This window comes from Phodopus roborovskii, unplaced genomic scaffold (genome assembly GCF_943737965.1).
Source record: "Phodopus roborovskii unplaced genomic scaffold, PHOROB, whole genome shotgun sequence".
NCBI lineage: Eukaryota > Metazoa > Chordata > Mammalia > Rodentia > Cricetidae > Phodopus > Phodopus roborovskii.
Genome location: NW_026126413.1, coordinates 16,575,029 through 16,595,871, shown reverse-complemented (window position 1 = coordinate 16,595,871; position 20,843 = coordinate 16,575,029). Strand labels below are relative to the sequence as shown.

General features: G+C 42.3%; 1 protein-coding gene across 1 annotated transcript in view; it reads left to right on the top strand.

Moving 5' to 3' along the window:
• Cwc27 (CWC27 spliceosome associated cyclophilin) overlaps nucleotides 1–16,239 on the top strand; it is a 162,540-nt gene extending 146,301 nt beyond the window's left edge. The window contains exon 14 of the mRNA XM_051182887.1: nucleotides 15,806–16,239. Coding sequence (XP_051038844.1) covers nucleotides 15,806–15,968 — 163 coding nt within the window. The 3' untranslated portion in view covers nucleotides 15,969–16,239. The remainder of the gene's footprint in view (nucleotides 1–15,805) is intronic.
• Nucleotides 16,240–20,843: the final 4,604 nt, after the last annotated feature.

The following is a 20,843-nucleotide window of genomic DNA, read 5'->3' as shown; positions in this document are numbered from 1 at the left end:
TCTAGTAAATCTTGAAAGATGTTAAATTTCACATCCCTAACATTGTTTGTATTATTTGAAGAATTAAAATTTGGAGAGAGATTTAAAGGTGTCTTTAGCTTGACTTAGAAATTCCAATGTGTTCCTATAGACACATGAACATGGGAACTTGAACATGCCGTGAGCATGGGAGTTTAAGGTTAGACCTAATCTTGAATCCCAGGTTGGAAATTTCCTACCTCTGTGATCTTGGAGAAAGTATAGAATCTTTCTATCATTGTTTCTTGCATTATAAAATGAGAGTAATACTGGCGGCTTTTGTGGGGGTCAGCTCAGTTTGTGATCAAGCTAAGTTCTATTTATAAAGGGATTGGCAAGATGTTAGGAGCAGTCAGTACTCTGCTCCTACAACATCTTGGATGTTGTTCGTTTTTAAGAATTCACCACTGACATCAGTAGATCTGTCAGGACCATGACTGGAAGGAGTACCATTTCTGTTAATAGTTGGTAACTTCTGGACCTTTTCTTTGGTTGACCTATTACTCACAGTGGCTAATAGTCTGAGACACATTTGAGGTTGGAGTTTTTGTATGTATTTTATTTATGCACAGTAATCCTCATTAATGAAACTCTATCCATTAGACTATACTCAGAGTATGGAAACAAGAAGCAGTGTGGCAGGACATATATTGTACACATAATTTAAAGACATAACAGAAGTAGCTCAGCTTTGAATAGCATAAAATCATGAGCTCGATGTAATACAAATGTTTCGTTCCATCCCTCTCTCTCAGCCAGGTTCTAAGGTAGTGATCAAATGAAGCCAGGAGGAATATGATTATAGACTAGAGTCCCTGGTTAGTGTTAGTTTTATACAGAACTATAAATAACCCTGCAGTAGGCCAATGTAGTTTGTTATAAATAGGGCCTCATCAGAGTTGCTGACCCTGGAATGGTGATTATTTTAATTCTAAGCTCTGTAGCCAGCCTCTGACGTCACCTCTCCGGCTGCTTTTGTCTTCTAAGTGAAGAAAGCTCTTCTGCATTGACCTGTTGTTGAATAGAGTTTGTCCTGAAATCCCTTCTGTCACGAGGGGAGCTTTGGTCATGGGTATGATTTGAGTGAGAAGAACAGCCAGGCATGTATGCTAGCTGCTTAGGAGACCTTCTGGTTGAGAGCTGCCTCTTCCCACTGGGGACTATTAGTCCGCTGGCCACGGAGTTTGTATTCCTGGCTGAACTATCAGCTAAAACTCCCAGCAGGTGTAAGGACACAATGCAATTGTATTCTGGAAGGTGTCTTAACTCTTTCCACCTGGTCCTGCTCAGTGTTAAGCTGCTAGATAGGCAAGAAAGCTGAAGTACATTCTCCTGCTGCCGGAGAGATTTGGAAAATTATGTCTTCCACATTTAGTCTAGCAGTACCCTATATTTACTAATATTTTTTAACTAAGAAAAATGAAAGACATTGTTTAGAGTTGGCTTTTCAAAGCCCCAGAGGGGCAGTGTTCCTTTAAAACTCAGAACGGAGATTTTTCCGTGTTAGTGGTGAACAGTGACAGCACATGGATTTCCATATTTGTTTTCTTTTTCCAAAAGTCTGTGCCTATTTTCCTCCTTGCCTGCTTTCCCAAATCTCCTCTCTTCCTGTACTTAATTCTGTTAGCTCAAGTATTTTAAAGTTCTGTTCCCACTTTTCTCCAGTTGTCAACTTTGAATGTTTCCCTTTTCTTTTCTGTACTACTTTCAGGGTTTGTTGTGAACATTTATTTCACAAGGCCACTTTCTTCCCATTTTATGTTTTCATAAAATTGTCAAAACACACAGACAAATACACACATATGGATCTCTGTGTCAGGGGCCTGCACATAACCTCAGATCTAAGATATGTATTAGCTTAGTCCCTAAAAGCTGGATACACAGAAAATCCAAACTGCCTACGGTTGGTTGTTACATTGTTCTCTAAGTAAGGTTGGTTGTTAAAATTCTAAGGTTGGTTGTTACATTGATTTTTTTTTTAACATTTAACTTTCTTTTATTATTATGTTTTTATTACAAATAAATCCCAGTTCCCTCTCCCTCCCTCCTGCCCATGCTCTAACACCACCCTCCCATCCCATCCCCCCCTCCACAGGGAAGGTGATGCCTTCCAAGAAGGATCAACAAAATCTGTCAAGTCACTTGGCCTAGGGACTAAGCCTTCCCTCCTGCCTCTGGGCTAAGGGAGTATCCCTCCATGGGAAATGTGCTCCCAAAGTCCTTTTGTGCACCAGGGATACATCCTGGTTCCACTGTCAGAGGTCCCTTAGACTGCCCAGGCCTTCTAACTGAGACCCATGTTCAGGGGATCTGAGTCAGTCCCATGCTGGCTTCCCAGCTATCAGTCTGGGGTCCATTAGCTCCTCCTCGTTCAGGTCAGCTGTGACGGTGGGTTTCTGTAGCCTGGTTTTGTCCTCCCTCTCTGCATCTGAATTCCAGTTTGGCTCAGTGTTTAGCTGTGGGTGTTTGCTTCTGTTTCCATCAGCTACTGGTAGAGGGCTCCATGATGGTGATAAGTTAGTCATCAATCTCACTATCAGGGAAGGGCATTTATGGTAGCCTTTCCACTGTTGCTCAAATTGTTATCTGGGGTCAGTCCTGTAGGTCTCTGTACATTTCTCTAGACTCACTTTTCTCTTCAAACCTATAATGGCTCCCTCTCTTATGTGCTCTCTCTCTCTCTCTCTCTCTCTCTCTCTCATCTATTCCTCCCTTGACTCAATCTTCCTAGTCCCATATGCTTTCCTCTCCTCCCCTTCTCTTTCTCCTAGCTCCCTCTCCATTCACTGCCACCCCCCACTCCCAATATGCTCAGGAGATCTTGTTCCTTTCTTCTTCTGTGAGGGACCTTGTATGAATCTCTTAGGTTCCTCCTTGTATCCTAGTTTCTCTGGTGGTGTACATTATAGGCTGGTGATCCTTTGCTCTATGTCTGAAATCCATATATGAGTGAGTACATACCATGTTCCTCTTTTAGTGCCTGGGTTACCTCATTTAGGATGGTTTCTTCAAGTTCTATCCATTTGCCTGTGAATTTTAAGATTCCATTGGTTTTTTTTCTGCAGAGTAGTATTCCATTGTGTAAATATGCTACATCTTTATCCATTCTTCTGGTTGAGAGGCGTCTAGGTTGCTTCCAGGTTCTTGCTATTACAAATAATGCTGCTACAAACAGTTGAACAATGTCTTTGTTTGTTGCATGGATGTGGATCATTTGGGTATATGCCTAAGAGTGGAATTGCCGGGTCCTGTGATAGACTGATTCCCATTTTCCTGAAGAACTGCCATATTGATCTCCAAAATGGCTGTACGAGTTTGCACTCCCACCAGCAGTGGCGGAGTGTTCCCCTTTCTCCACATCCTCTCTAGCATAAGTTGTCATTGGTGTTTCTAATTTTAGCCGTTCTAGCAGGAGTAAGATGGTATCTTAGAGATGTTTTGATTTGCATTTCCATGATCACTAAGGATATTGAGCACTTTCTAAGTGTCTTTCAGCCTTTTTGATTTCCTCTATTGAAAATTCTCTCTTCAGTTCTGTACTTCATTTTTTAATAGGGTTATTCAGTGTTTTGGTGACTAGTTTCTTGAGTCCTTTGTATGTTTTGGAAATCAGCCTGCTGTTAGATGTGGGGTTGATGAAGATCTTTTTCCAATCTGTGGGATGCTATTTGGTCTTGTCAACTGTGTCCTTTGCCTTACAGAAGCTTCTCAGTTTGAGGAGGTCCCATTTATTGTCAGTCTCAGTGTCTGTGCTACTGGTGTTTTGTTCAAAGAAGAGCTAATACCAATACTCCTCAAACTGTTCCACACAATAGAAACAGAAGGTTCATTACCAAACTATTTTTTATGAGGCCACAATTACCTTGATACCCAAGCCACACAAAGACACAACTAAGAACGAGAACTACAGACCAATATCTCTCATGAACATTGATGCAAAAATACTCAATAAAATACTGGCGAATGAAATCCAAGAACACATCCGATAAATCATTCACTATGACCAAGTAGGCTTCATCCCAGGGATGCAGGGATGGGTCAACATAAGAAAATCGATCAATGTGATCCATCATATAAACAAACTGAAAAAGAAAAACCACATGATCATCTCACTAGATGCTGGAAAAGTCTTTGACAAAATTCAACACCCTTTCATGACAAAGGTCTTCGAGAGATCAGGGATAACAGGAACATACCTGAACATAATAAAAACAATATACAGTAAACCAACAGGGCAACATCGAACTGAATGGAGAGAAGCTTAAGGCAATTCCTCTAAAATCAGGAACAAGACAAGGCTGCCCACTCTCTCCATATCTCTTCAATATTGTACTTGAAGTTCTAGCTAAAGCAATAAGACAACAAAAGGAGATAGATCAAGGGGATCCAAATTGGAAAGGAAGAAGTCAAACTGTCACTGTTTGCATAAGCGACCCAAAAAACTCTACCAGGGAACTCCTAAAGCTGATAAACACCTTCAGCAAACTAGCAGGATACAAGATAAACTCAAAAAAATTAGTAGCCCTACTATATACAGACGACAAAGGGGCTGAGAAAGAAATCACAGAAACACCACCCTTTACAATAGCCACAAACAACATAAAGTATCTTGGGGTAATGCTTTACCAAACAAGTGACAGATCTATATAGCAAGAACTTTGTGTCTTTAAAGAAAGAAATTAAAGAAGATACCAGAAAATGGAAAGATCTCCCGTGCTCTTGGATAGGTAGGATAAATATAGTAAAAATGGCAATCTTGCCAAAAGCAATCTATAGATTCTATGCAATTCCGATCAAAATCCCAGTACAATTCTCCACTTGAAAGGATAATACTCAACTTTATATGGAAAAACAAAAGACCCAGGATAGCCAAAACAACCCTGTACAATAAGGAACTTCAGGAGGCATCACCATCCCAGACTTCAAGCTCTACTAAAGAGCTATAGTCCCAAAAACAGAGTGGTATTGGCACAAAAATAGACAGGTAGACCAATGGAATCAAATCAAAATTCCTGATATTAACCCACACACCTAAGAACACCTGATTTTTGACAAAACAGCTAAAAGTATACAATGGAAGGAGGAAAGCATCTTCAACAAATGGTGCTGGCACAACTGGATGATAGTGTGTAGAAGTCTGCTGATAGACCCATGTCTATCGCCATGCACAAAACTCAAGTCCAAATGGATCGAAGACCTCAATATAAATCCAGCCACACTGAACCTCTTAGAAGAGAAAGTGGGAGGTACCCTTGAACCTTTGGGTCACTTTTCTATTGTCCATTTAAGCCTTCTTCCATCCTGATTCTCCTTCCTGACCCCACCGCCCCTTTCTCGGGCATCTCTGTCTGTGCCCGCTCTACTAGACCTGCCACTGCCATGCCCCTACTGCTCTAGGGCTCTTTTTCTAACTACTTCCGTCTCAGGACGCATGTGTGCTTTTGTCTGCCTGTCCTCTTACGTACATTACTGTGACCTCAGCTGCATAGTTCCTTCTGTAAAAAGGTTTATACCTTTTTTCTCATGCATGCTAGTACTTCAACAAGTTGCTTGTAATCAGTAATGAAAAAAAGTCTAAATTTAAAAATCATTACATTTTTAAATTAAAAGAAATACAAGTGTTGTTTAGAATATGTTTAAACATGTCCTAAAAGGAATAAGAAAAGTCAAAATTTTAATCAAATACCCATTTGTATTTTAAATAGCAGCTAAAGTTCATGTGACTTTTGTTTTGAGCCTTCTTAGCAAACTTACAGTAAGTACTAAGTGTTTGTGAGCAGTTTTCAAATCTCTAGAAACTATTTTTGTCTTTATTTTTCATTAGCAGAAACGTTTCTCCAACAGCACAGTTATATTTAGGCTTCCCGTTTTCCATAGTTGTGAACTAGGAACCTGACTTTAGAGCAAGACTCCCTCTTTGCCCTTCCATGACTTCTGCTCTGTTATCTGTAAAATGGAATGTCCATCACTTTACCAAATGTTCTGAGACTGCCTTCAGTATTGAAATGAAGTACAGAATAGATGCATAAATTAAGCACTATTGAAATAACCACTCCTAAAGAACTGGATTCATCAAATAGCAATTATGTGGCAATAGACTTAAAGATTCTCTGAATCTTTATGTGGAAGACAAGTTGCAACCTATTATAGAGATAGGTAAGTATGTTTCTGAATCCAAAACCAAATTATCTTTCCAATTGACAGGGTTTTCTGTACATTTAATATAATCCAATAAAAATGCCACTAGAAACAAGGGGAAAAGCATGCAAACAAAACAGGCCAGTACACTCTCCAATAAAAGGAAAAGAGAATGCTGGGGTTTATGGCAATACAGCACTGCTGGTATATGCTCAGTCATGGGTTCTGTCCTCAACAGATCAAAGAGAAAAAAAAAGAGAATAAGGGGATAGAACTCCACACCTGAGGTGTGACTTATCTGTGGTGATAAAGAAAGCACGAAACTTTAAGTTTAAAAAAAAAAAAAAAAAAAAAGTAACTGTACTTAGGAGAAACTTAAGAAGTACAACCTCAATATCATGACCAAAATTAATAATAGCAATCATTGAGTCGTGTTGATAATATGTAGCTGCTATGCGATAAAAATGCCACCTGCTCAAGAACCTTCATGTCTTACTGTGAGAAAAACATCAGATTGCAATGGTATGTCATTTAACAAAGACCTGACCAGCCCTCCTCAAAATTCACAAGGACATCAAAAACAAGGACACTCTGACCTGAAGAGATGGCCCAGTGGGTAAAAACACTTACTTCACAGACCTGAATTCAAATCCCCAGAGACCACTAAAAGAAAAAGAAAAGGTCAGGCTGACCTCAAGCATACCTGTATCTATAGCCCTGGGGATGGGCATGACAGTCAGGGGGAATCACTGTAGCTGGTAGATTACTGGTCTACCTCCAGATTCAGTGAGAGGCCCTACCTCAAGGGACTATGGCTCAGAGTGATAGAAGACACCCAGTGTCGTCCTCTGGCCTCTACACACACACACACACACACACACACACACACACACACACACACACACACACACACACACGAACACATATACCACCACTACCAAGATAGAGCCCATTACAGTGAAATGTAAGAAGTCGTCACAAGGGAAAAGACATTGGGTAACTGTTGAGTGTGTTAGTGTGGTCAGTATGCTGGGTGGCTTTGACAGACATTTATTTTGACATAGCCTGGGCACTGGAAGCTAAAGAATTAAATATTGGTCAGTCTGATACCTAGTAAAAAGTCCATTTTTTGCTTGCAGGCGACCAGTCTCAATTTGCCCCAAAGGCCTGGCCAGTGTGAACACATATTCTTAGTATTGTGTCTTGGAAGCTGAAGAAACTTTTTAGCATACCCTTCTTTTTCCTCTCAGAATTAGTTTACTTTCCTTCTTAATATAAGTAGTGTCCCTGACTAGTTTATGGTCTGATATAAGCAGACCATATTTAGAAATGTACATGTAAGCATCCATGGCTGATTGGGTCCAAGTAAGGTGTATGTATATGATGATGTAGTATAAAAATGAGGAGTGTCGCTATTATAAAATACAAAAGTATGAAAATTATAATTCTTTTTTGTATAAGCATAGTTTATTGGTAATGCCGTTGATCACATACACAGATACATACACAGATTCCGGTGCTGAAAATCTAATGCCCTGTATAGTAGTATTTAGAGGTAGAGCATTTGGGGAGAAATTGGGTATCAATGAGATCATAAGGGTGAGCCCCCCATGATGATATTAGTGGTCCCTTAAAAGAGAAAAAGACAAAGTCCTCTTTCCACTCACACTGTATCAGGACACAATGAGAGAAAGCCATCTTGTAGGCCAAGGAGAGAGAGGCTTAGTCAAGTGAGTCTCAGTGTTTGTCTTCAAACTATGGGAAAGTAAATTTCTGTTTGTAAGCCACCAAGTCCATGGAATTTAGTTACAGTCCAACCTGAGAAAGGCACAGGAAGCAGGAAGCACATGAGTTAAAGTGACTTTGGTCCCCTTTGCCTTTTTCTGAGGCCTTCTGAAGGTTTGGTGTCCAAGCCTCACTTGCACTGTGTGAAGTGGGTAGGCTGGGCCTCACCGAGTTCTTATCACAGGTGAGGAAGCAAGCCTTAGAAGCTTGGTGATTCCCACAGCTACACTGAGTGAGTCAGACTCAGGTCTGACTTCATTCATGAGAGTTTCTCTAGAAAGTTCTATTGAAGAAATTCAACTGTAAGAGCAGGTTCTGAGGACAGAGTTAGTGAGGAAGAGTTTTAGGAAGAAATGGGAATTAAACTGGGCTTTGAACAAACCAGGAAAGAAGGGGATGGAACACTCCAGAGAAGCGAAGTGCACAGAAAGAAGTACACTACAGTCTGTTTCTAACAGAGCAGTATGGTCCTCCAAAGACTAGATGGAGGCAACACTTGTAAGAAAAAAATAATTTTAAAAAGCATTGAAAAAAAAAGAATGATGAACTTAAATAATAACCAGGAGTTATTATTTGTTAAGTTTCTTAAGAATTCTAATAAAGACAAAGTCATCACCATATGCAAACAAATTATGTTGTAACAAATTATGTGTATGTTCTCAAAGATTGACAAGGTCATTGAAACCATGAAGGAGAAGGCTGTCTGAGGACAGTAGTGCATTTTCCCATACTTGCGATTGAGCAAACATGGGCAGATGTTAATCGTTAAGCTGTTTAACTGGTCCATTTGAGACAGGTCAGCACTAGATTATTTCAGCACAAATGAGCTTTCTGAAGAAATGCTTTTAGAAGCCCTTTCGTTGTTAGAAAGTTTGAAAGGTGAATTACTTGCCTGAAAACTAAGGAGTTTGTACATCCTGTAACTGCTAAATAATTTGGGATTGTATATGAAGACTAGCAAGTAGAGAAGTAAAGAAAATCAATATTCTAGCCAAAAGTTATTTCAGAGGTGGTGGGAGGCCCAGAAATATTGACTTGTTTACAAGTTCTTATCATCAGCATTCTTCTGGCCAAGCTTTACTGAATGATGAGGCGCAAAGGCCAATGAAACAGCCTCTGTTTTTCACAGGACCCCAGAGTGGAGGGCTTGTACCATGCTGATGAAGGCTAGAGCCTTGGACAGGACTGTCAGGGAGGCCAGGAGAGGGACCTCACTGCTGCTGGAGAAAGCAGCTGGGCCAAGCAGGAGCCAGTATGATGGGACTGCCAATGGGAGGGAAGGAAGAGAGAGAGAAGTCTTGGAAACACAGAGCAGTAGGGAGGTTGGAGAAAGCGGGCTTCTTCAGGAAGCTACCCAGAATCTGGCAGGTCTGGAATGGAAGATGGGGGATCATGTAGTGTATGGCCAGGCATGAAGGAGCCAGATTAAAGAAGGCACATAGGAAATTTGGGGTTCTGTCTGTAGACAATGGACCAAAGGGTTCAAACCACAAGGGTTTTCACAGCTAGATTTGCTCCATTTTCTGAAGAAGAAAAGAAAAACAATATTTGGGGGAGGGGGAGAGTGAGAGAGAAGAAAAGTCTGAGAGATTGCTATCAACTACAATTTCACCCCTGACATCCTCAGACACATCCTCAAAAGGGTCCTGGACCCTGCTTCTGCCTCTCACGGACCTGCAGCTGAATGTGGTCTTCTTCATTTCAAATAGGAAAAGAAGCGGGGGCTGGAAGTCCAGGAAGTAGGGATTTGAGACATTAACAGGCTTCATAGTAGAAGTTACTGCTATTTTAAGCAGTGTTTCCCCAAAGATGTGCCCGTGCTATGTGGGCCTTTGCAGCATCTCTGTTGAAGCTGCTTTAAAGGGCAACCTGGAGTTCCCACGTGATCCGCTCTTCATACCTACATTGTAATCTCTTGTACTCCAGAACAAGCACTACCATTCTGATTTTTGTCTTTCTAGACCTAGCACTGAACTAACTTTTAACTGATTCCCAGGGTTAAAACTCCCTCATTGCAGATAAAAGCCTGTTACCTCTGAAAACTATCACGAAACCATCTGGTCAACAGCTTACAGGTTCCTCTACCCTCTCAGAAGTTGCCTGTGAGAAAGGACTGGTTGTCTAGGGGTGTAGCTCAGTGGCAGAGTGCTTACCCAGCATGCACAAGGTCTGAGTTCAGCCTCCAGCTCTGCATAGAAAAAGGGAGATGGTAATCTCTTTCCTGCCTGTCCATAGTCAGTGTAAATGCCGCCAGGCAGCATGGGAAAGCTTGTTGAGAACACTATCAGTGGATGTCTGATTATTGTCTCACACTTTGTTAACATTCCAAAACACATGTTTGCCACATTGTGGTGTCTGTGTGTTCTCTCAAATAAACAGTTGGCTTCTGGAGAGCAGAACCTGGGTCATTTTTTTTTTTTTTTTTTTTTTTTTGTCATCAGTAACTACCATTAGACTCACCCATAAGAAGCCCTCAGATGTGTGTGGAATGAATGATTGAGTCTAGCTCCTTGCCTTGGTTTCATACCATATGTAAGGACTGGACTGTGCCCTTGGGATTACTCAGTCTGAGGAACAGACCCAGACCACTTAGGCCTCATCAAGTGTGTGAGTAGTTTGTTATTAAGAGCCCAGTCTTGGGGCTGGAGAGATGGTGAGCAGTTGAGCCCTTACAAGAGGACCTGGGTTAGGTTCCCAGCACCTACATAATGGTTCATAACTAACCATAACTCTACTTCTAGGAGATCTGGCACCCTCTTCTGACCTCCATGGGCATACACATGATACACAGACATGGCCAAACACTCATATACAAAAATAAAATAACCCAAAGGAGCAGGGTTGGTGATACATGCCTTTAATCCCAGCACTCGGGAGGCAGAGGCAGGTGGATCTTTGTGAGTGTGAGGCCAGACTGCTCTACAGAGCAAGTTCCAGAACAGACTCCAAAGCCACACAGAGAAACCCTCTCAAAAAAAAAAAAAAAAAAAAATCCTCTCTCCCTTGAGCTTTCCTTTAGGAGCTATGGGAGATACAGAATAGTAGGAGGCATCTCCCACTGAAGTCTGCCTGATAAAGTGCACTGTAAGAGCAACCCTTGGTGTGTGCTGAGTTGTGGAAAGTGACTTGACACTCTGCAGCCCAGTAGGTGTTTCAGGAAGCTTAGCATTAGAGTGAAAGACAGCCCCTGCCCAAGAAAGGTCAAGTGGTTGCCTAGCAAACCTTATGCCAAGCTTAGGCAGTACCAAGGGTCCAAAGATTTCATTCTCATTAAAAATTCAGCATGGTCAGCACTGGGCATACAACTGTGAACCAGGCACACACTGTCTCAAACCCTTGAGTCTCCTCCCAGGTCAGTGAACAGACAATTACAAAACAGTGAGAGATGATGAGCAGCCAAGTAAGGTTGGTGAGATAGGAATGCCTCATGCTTCTGCCTGAACTATTTTAGTCTAATCTGACAGTGGGTCATTCCTGAGTAGAGGCGTATGATAAGAAAGATGAATAAGAAATGCTAAGTAGAATCTAGAAGAATCTGAAGAGGAAGAACAGTTAAATAGTTAAAAAACTATAAAGTAGAATTGCAGAATAATTGTTTCTTTAGTGGGGCGTGGTGACACACAGCTGTAATCCTAGCACTCAGAAAGGTGCCAGGCCAGCCTGGGGTACGTAGCAAACCCAGCTCAGAAAACAAAATAAACATGTTTATTTCAAGAGGAAAATTTTCTTAAGTTGGGATGACTTGGAAATGAGAAGGAATGGCTGTGAAATCTTTTAACAAGAGAACTGTTTACATTCTCTTGGGATAAATTGTTTAAATTCCTTTTGATCAGAAATGAGTTGCTAATGTTGGGACTGTGTGTTAAGAATCTGATCTTCTGCCTTTTGGACAGATGTCACCGCCATCTCATAATTTGTCTCCCCAGTGATGGGAGAACTTTATACTGAAGTCAAGTCAGCGAGGAGGCACTTGTTTTCTTTTGTTTATGAAATCCCTTGCATGGCACCACTCTGGAGATAGGAAGCCTCCACCTTTGAAACCTATGCTGGCAGTTTTGTTCATCAGAACTAAATTTCTGTCTCTGCCTTCAAGTAAACAGGTTCTGAAATTCTCACATGTAAATGATGAATGTGTAATTAATTAATCACACAGGAACTCATTGCTCTGATTGGTCCGGTTGTATAACCACTCAACCAAGTGGACAGGACTGGGTTTTGGGGATGTACAAAACTGAGCTGCCAGCACCTCCTGGATGATGAAATAAGTCCTCAGTCTGCATGTGTACCCTCACAGGAGACTGGTGTGGGCAAGCTTTCAACTCATACAGTGTGTGATTTATGGAGGTACAGAGGTCAGGAGTTTATTAGACCCAGAATCATAATAACTGCTTTGTTTTCCCCTTAGAAATGAAGTGGCCAAAGCATGCTGAAAGATAAATGGGTGCGCCATTCTTTGCTATTGAAGATTGAGTGTCACTGTGGAGTAGCCAGCCATTCTAAGTGTTGTGGTATTAAATCTGAAGTAGTCTGTAAGCCGAGAGCCCCTCCTTTCCTCTGGGTTTAACATTGCTATTAATCAAAATTTTGGACCTGTGTAGCAGTGGCGTATGAAACAAGCAGCTGAAGCAGACAGCTCCTTTAATTTATGGCCTTCTGTGTTTTTCAGATTTGTGAGAGAAGGTCTCCTCCTGTAGACTTGGTTCTGGGGCTCACATGCCTAGATTTCATTTATTATACCAGAGCCAACCAAGCCCAATAGTTGCAAGATTGTCTCATGGCATTGAAAGGAGGAAGGTACCTTTTTATGTTTTTAATTTACAAAGTCTGATAAAGTCATTTTGAAACATGAGTAATTCCTACCAGAAATAGGTTTTATAAAAAATCTGTATTGGAGGCAGAATATGGGATCATTCTTTTAAATAGAACAATGAGTTTATGGAAAGGTTAATAACTTAACTAGGACAGTGGGGTAAGTGAAGCATTGACAGAGAAGAATTAAATAAAATTGTTTTGAAAGGTGTGTGATTCCAGCTTAGGTGTTGGCTTAGGGTGTGCACTTCAGAGGCTGTAGGAGCTCATCGCCCTCTCACAGGGCCTGAGCTCCTATGGTGTGTGGCCTTTTAGCAGGACAGCCTGGCTGCTCTAATGCACTGGCTCCCCTTCCTTGGTAACATGCTGGGAATTCCTAGAGTATACTTTGTGCAGTAAGCAGGACAGACTGCAGAAGTGTGGGAGGAGAGGGGTTACACAGCACATTATCAAAGTGTAAAGAGCTTTACTTTACTCGTTGTAAACCAAACACCATGAACAAAAAGTAAGTTGGGGAGGAAAGGGTTTAACACTTTCATATCACTGTTCATATCAAAGGAAGTCAGGACAGGAACTCAAATGGGGCAGGAACCTGGAGGCAGGAGCTGATTCCAGAGCGTGGAGGGGTGCTGCTCACTGGCTTGCTCTTCATGATTTGCTCAGCCTGCTTTTTTTATAGAACCCAGGACCATCAGACCAGGGATGGCAACATCCATGTGGGCTGGGCCCTCCCACATCAACCAAAAAAATTGCCCTACAGCCAGGTCTTATGGAGGCAGTTTCTCAACTAGGTTTCTCTCCTCTCAGACGACTCTGACCTGTGTCAAGTTGACATAAAACTGTCCAGAACACCAAGTGAAGCAAGTTACAGATGTCCTGTGAAGTTCAGAGTTGGTGGTGGAGGGTTGCTTAGGACTTAGCAGCGGCCTCAATGATAAAAGCTGTTGCTGTTTGCTGACTTTCAGAAACACTGCATTGGGTGAGTCTGCCACCAATTGGCCAGTTTTCAGAAGCAGGAAGTTGTTGCTGGTGATTGGCTTTCAGAAGTGACTGATTATTTAGACCTAGGGAAGTCAGCATTAATTGGTTAAATGCAGTTTCCAGCTAGATCAACCGGATCCTTGTTTCCATGGTTACTGGGGGGGGTGATGATCTTTTTCAAGGAATTGGGACTCTCAGAAGACAACACCCAAATAAAAACTATAGGAAATTTAAAACACAAGAAAATCAGACTCTGCAGGGAATTCATGTGTTTTCTGATTGGCAGTGGACCTGTTAGAAGTCATCAGCTCTCACATGTGATGTGGCTCGTTCCTATGTCGAAATCGGTTATTAAAGTTGGAACAGACTGTTATTAATGATAAGACATAGTAATTTAAAGGGTTAACCTTGTAAAATTATGGTGTAGGTCATCTGTGTGTTCCTGAGGCTCACTGCATCGCCATGACCTTCTCTGAAGACGAGTAGAAGGAAGTGGTAATGGTCAATTTACTACTGAGTTCCCAAAGTGGCAGGATCTGTGATATTTTCCTTTCCTCCCAAAAGCTCTTCCGGAATCTTCAAAATATGAACACACTCATAGGAGTTTTTCATACAAATAAATGTCACTCAGCATCTATGCAGCTGCAGGGAAAGAGTGGGGGTCCCTGACAGCACCAACTGCCCAAATCTCTACTTACACAGATCAAAGGAAATCAGTGTCACATGTGGGCGTCTGTGGGAGTTGCAAGGAGTGTAGGCAGGGTCTCATTCCTGTCTGCTATGATGTAGGGAATATGTATTTAAGATGCACTGATAGTAACTGGATTTTTTTAAATGAAATAACTAGTAGGAAATCCTTAATGCTTTTGTTTACTCATATAAAAACTGAATTTTCCCCTTTCCTAATTCATTCAGTTGCCCTGGAGTCTTTTGACTGCCCCCTTGCAATGGGGGCACAGCTAATCGCTGGCATAGTTCCCTGCTGCTAAGGATAGCTAGCTTATGACCACTTAGGAATCAAGCACATACTGATATCGTAAGACCAGTAAGCATTTGCTGAAGTAGGAAGGCAGGATAGTGAAACTTGCTATAATCAACAGTAAGAGGGGAAAATTAGTTCATGGAGTTACACCAGAAGTACTATGCGAAAATTCAGCCCCTCCCAAAAAAGACACCCACAGCACCACTTGAACATCATTTTGGGTTATTTTTTAAGCATTTATCTCATACATGCACACCTTTTGTTCTGTCTGTTCCTGCTTATCTAGTTTTTGTCAATTTGCTAGTGGTGCTGGGGATGGAATCTAGGATGTACAAAAATGCTCTACCACTGAGCTACACACCAGCCCTTACACATCACTTAAAGGTGGGGAGGTTTTTATTTGGGGTGGGGGTGCTTGGCTTTTGGTTTTGTTTTTTGGTGTAACCCTTGTTTTTGACCCTTGGAACCACCCAGACCACAAACATGAGATAGGTTTGGTTATTAGCCGGCAGCTGGCTCCCTGTAGTTGAGTGTACTCTTCAAAGACAAGAGGACAGAGCTCCAAATACAGTTTTAGGAGACCCCCAGGTAGAAACCATAGCCTCTCACCAGGGAGGAATCCACAGTGAGCATGAGAACAAAGACTCCTAGAGATTCAAAGTAGTGGGGCAGACAGGCGTGTTCTCCAGAGTTTTGCTTTGTTTCTGTTGTGCGGTCTGGGAGCCCATGCTGGGTGCTCTGCCACCAGTAGAATTCCTCATGCAGCCTTGTGTTCTGTAGAAATGCTTTCCAGGCGGATGGGCACTGTAAACAGCAACATCTCCTGGTACCCCAGGCTGAGTACTTCCCTGTGTCAAAGTGGGGAATAAAATCTCTCAGTTGGGCCTGGCGGTGTTGGCGCACACCTTTAGTCCCTGCACTGGGGAGGCAGAGGCAGGCGGATCTCTGTGACTTCGAGGCCAACGTGGTCTACAGAGCGAGTTCCAGGACAGGCTCTATAGAGAAACTCTTTTTTTTTGGGGGGGGGAGAGATAAATAAAGCTGTCCATTGGGTTCTCAGCCTGAGCTCACTGGGTCTTTCTTCTCCTTCAGGATGTCACATGTGCTCCAGTTTGAAGACAAAACCAGGAAAGTAAAAGATGCAAGCATGCAGGACTCAGACACATTTGAGATCTACGACCCTCGGAATCCAGTGACCAAGAGAAGAAGGGAGGAGAGCAAGAAGCTGCTGAGAGAGAAGAAGGAAAGGAGATGATGGGAGAGTGTTAGACCAAACTGCTGGGGCCCGCCCGCCCGCCCGCAGTGCACGCCGCCGCGTGGCCGGCCATTGTTCCCAGGCAGTGCGGAGGGCCTGTGAAAAGTACAGCTGAACCTGTTCTCTGGTTCAGAAACCATATTTTGTTTTTGAAAATTTGGAATGATGTAAGCAAATGCTTTTGGTTACTGACAGATTTTGTTCTCCTTAATTGACCTTTTATATTGCTAAATCTGAAATAAAATCCGTTTCTTTCCAGTTTAAATGTTAACCACTTGCAGGTTATATAAGCCCGCTTATGCTCCTTCACCCTGAAATGTGTGAGGTCTTCTTGTCAAGACGTTTTTTATAAGTGCTCACAGAAAGAATAAGGGGAACTTCCTTAACACTTTTATATAAGATCAAAATTATAAAATAGAAAACATTAACATGTGATGACTGCTTTTGTACGTAAACATATAAAAATCACCAGACCAGTAGGACTCTTGCTTTAATTCCTGAGGAACCCACAGGCAAATCAATATCCTCTCTGTCCAGGCCATTGCCTGGGTGCTGTGAATGCATTCAGGACAGGAGCACTCTACTGGGCGCTCACCAAATGCCACACCCGGATGCTGGGCCATGTGCATGCCCAGCATCCAGGAGCGTAGGGTATGAGCACAGGACCTGTTGCCCCTGCCACTGGAACACGCCCGCGGGAACTTAGCTCTGGATGCATTCATTCGTGCTGGCGTTTCTGTAACCTATTTTTAGTTCTAAAATCTGCTTGCTAAAACTGTACAGCAGGCTAAGTTCAGTCACCTAATGAAACCTCACCAGCCACGTCTCAGAAGTAATGAAGTCGATTTCCTCTTCCTAAGACACCGCTGCTTCATCTGACCCCAGGGCGTGTAGCAGTAGACAGGAAGATGGAAACCCTTCATCCCTGTCCCTGTCTTGCTGCCTGACAGTCACCACCAGCAACTCCTCCTGTGTCAGGGTACTTAAAAATGTCACATCCCATGGCCAGAAAGTTAGAATCCTAGGCCTGTACCCTAATGAAATTTTCAGACACTCCATGACTTTTCCCTACATGATTGTGCCTCGAACCCGGGGTGAGGAAACAAGGGATCCCTAATGTTCACAGGATTTTATTTTATTTTATTTTATTTTGAACGAGGAGGGAAAATATTTCAGAGAAAAGAAAGTAATGATAGAGGTACTCTGGAAAACGTCAGTCAACTCAAAATTCTAGATAGTCAAGCAGGATTTGGTTGTCCAAACACATTACATATATTCATCATACATAGTGAAAGGTGTCATAGAAATTCTCATATCATATCCTGTACCATGACTTCTCTCCCTCAACCCCATTCTTCCCTCCAGCAGCCTCCTTTCTACTTTTGCATCCTATGTGCATGTACAATTTTATGTGTTTATAAAAAGCCTAGGATCCACAAATGAGAGACCTAGGAAAAACTTGTTTTCCTAGGTCTGCCCTTTTTTTCCTTAAGATACTATGCTGCTGCATCCATTTCCTTGCAAAGGACTTAAAGTCCATTTCTATAGCCGATTAAACCTCACCCTCCATCCATACGCATTGCTCTGTTCATTCATCCACTGACAGCTAGGCTGAGTCCATGACTTGACCCTTTGCAGGCGCTGTGAATGTATTATACCCGAGTCCGTGTGTATTATAAAGTGGCATCTGTACCATTCCTCTAATGTGGCCACTTTTCCTGATTCAGTATTAGCCCACAAAAGACTATAGTTTTCCCTCCAGTGACCAAGAAGCAGAAGATTCTGAAATGTAGTAGCGATTAGAATATTGTGGGATTTCACCATTACAAAATTCACTAAATTTAACTAAGTCACTTTCAAAAAGAATAGGAAACTAAATTTGGTATAAAATTATGCTTGTAGTCACAGGAAAATGTTTAAGCCAAATAAATGAACTGGAAGAAAAATGAAGCCTAAAATAAACGTGAAAACATTAAAAATAGCCTTACTTTTTATATCTGGCTTTACTTTTTCTTTTACGTGCTTTGGTCAAAGATGCTCTCCTGAGACAGAGCAGCCCGTCAAATTCTTGTTCTTTGCCTGGGTCAATGCTAGAAAGGGAAAAACAATTGGTTTTTGTTTCCTTCCACTTTGGGTGTAGCTGGTGGTAGATAAGAGCTAAAAGTCCCCCTTGACTTTTCCTTTCTCAAAGGGAAATTGAAGTTAATGCAGGTCTGCATGGGATTTGTAAGGTTATAAAAATGTACATCACCACATGCCCCCAGCCGAGTCTCCTCGGAGGCCGCATTGTCTGTAGTGCATCCAAAAATGGGGCTGTCATAAAGCGGGTCATTAGAACGTGTGAGGGGATGGCTGGTTTGCTGCTGTTTTTAGAACTCATTCAGTGAACTATGGTGGGCATCTCTCACAGTGCCAGTGCCAGGTTCTTGATAAGATCAGATGTGTGAGGTACATAAACCTGTCGTGTCGTGTCAGTGCGGCCTGTGTGGCAAAGGTCAGGTAGAAGGAGACTATGGCTGAAACTGGCCCTTTTATCTTCGTGATAACGAGACAGAGGGGAGGTGTGAAGTGAGTTACCACTGAGGGTCTTATCGGTGTGAACAATTTGTATATACGGTGTGGATGCTGATGTGGAGAAGAGGAGTCACATTCTTCACTGCCATTCACAAGCAAGAGTAAGTAGCTCTCCCTTCACCAGAGAGCCAGCAAACTAGCAGTTCCAGCTCCCTGGACAGCGCAGTACAGCTCCTTCCCACGCTGGGAGAAATCCTTGCTAGACGAAAGTCGAATTCTAAGAAAAAATGCTGAGACATCAGCCCTCAGGAGGATGGTGTTAGAAGTACTGGGCCTCTAGAGAGAATTCATTAACAAGGTTATCACCATCACCTCCCTGACATTCACACCCCTCACCACACCCACCGACCTAGTCTCTGTCGCAGCTGCTAAGTTTGCCCAGTCTCTGTGCAGAGGTATTTTCAGTTGTGTGATGGCAAGCAAGCTCAGGAAGAATTTTCAGCACTTGTCATACTGTCGGGCCACGGCCAGTTTCAAGCCCAGATATAGCCCGGATGTGTTTGTTGGTGTCTCTCCACACTCACTTTCATTCTGGCCGGTGTCTTTGTATGCTAACACTCACACCGGGCCTGAAGAACTCACTCTACTGTGACCCCTTTCCTAAAGACACATCATGCTTGTCTATTTGGGTGGTTAACATCTTATGGTTGATTTGATTTGTATCTAGAGTCTCTGCTGAAGAGATTCTCCAAAGCTTCACTTTGGGTTTTTTTAAACCTAATTTTTTTTTTTCTTCAATTCCAGTTAATCCAGTTCGGCTCAAAAGGAGGGAAAGAGGTGTAGGAAGTAGAGTATGGCCTTTGGTTTTCCCACTTTAAATGGTACAGATTCATCCCTTAATTTAAAAGAGCAATACTGGGTTAGAAGATGGGGATTCCCACCTGAAAAAGAAAAACATGCATCCTAAATGAAATGCAGGCCAAGTCTGGCCTCTCGCTCTCCCCCACATCTGCTGGAAATTATTCCCCAAAGATTACATCATGGTATTAATTCATGTTACTTGATCAGCTAAAATGTCTTCTGGATATTTTCTTCACAGCATCAGTTAAGAAGAAAAAGATTTTTTTTTTTTTTTGTCTTTTTTGAAAATTATCATTTTCTCGTCCTCACGATGCCAGATGTGATCCTTATGGCTAAACAGCTGTCGCTTTTTTAAAATAATCGAGATAATTTTGAAATTAGGAAACACTCAAGTGGCCTTCGCGTCTAGTTTTGGTGTTTAGTGTAGCTCAAGATTGTATCAGGCTATCCAAATACTTTTCATAAAAAAAAATATATGCTAGAAATGAAGGGCCACACACACAGACAATGTAGCATCATTCTTAAAATTCATGATTTGTAGTTAGTTCTCCAAGTTAGAGTGAACTTACAATCTGAGGGCTTCTTTTCCCTTTTCCATGTGGTATGTATAAAGTGTTGTTGAACTTGAACTTTCAATTTGGGGGAAATGTTCTATTTGGGGTGAGAGGCATGCATCATTTTTCTTCTGTTCTAAAACCTCATTTATAATGCTGTATTGTGGGTGCAAATGAATAAACTGATTAAGAACTAATGGTATTCCTCAACCAGCCAAAGAACTCAGCAAGTGATTCTTGAACGTACAAAAGGGCTGTGTAATGTGTAGGGTCCATTACATAGGAAATTTCGTGTGTGTCAAACTTGACACATCCAGAATTGTACACTGTGCATTCCTAGGCTTGCCTTTGCCAGCCCTGCCTCATGACACACTTCCCACCCCGCATTGGCAATGCCGGCTTCCTAGTTGCTCAGGCCACATCACCTGAGTTCCTGTCTTTATCTCACACACTCAAGCTGACATGATATTCCATTAGTTCTACCTTCAGAATGGACCCAGTATATCACATTCCCCACTGGCACCGCCCAAGTGAAAGGTCCCATCAGTTTTCACGCGGACTACTAAAAGGTGGCCATATCTAGTCCCCCTGCTTTTACCCATCTCCCTGTGGCTTATTATCATGGCAGTCAGCGGACGTTTTTAAAGTGTGTCTGGGTGTTATATTCTGTGTAGACCCTATGTACTTCAGAGTGCAAGCTCAAGCCCTTACGGTGGTGTATGAGGCTTGTGGAATTGTCACCCTGCTCCCCAGTCTCTCTGGCCACCTCTCTCCCTGCCCACTCTCCTCCCTGGCTGCTCATCAAGGAAGCTGTGTGTATTCTATCCCAGGGTCTTTGCAGGGTAGCTCCTGCTACCTAAAACAGTGTTTCCCATGACATCCCGACAGTGCATCATTGGATTCTTCAGGTCTCTGTTCAAGTGATGCCTTCGAGAATTCCACAGTA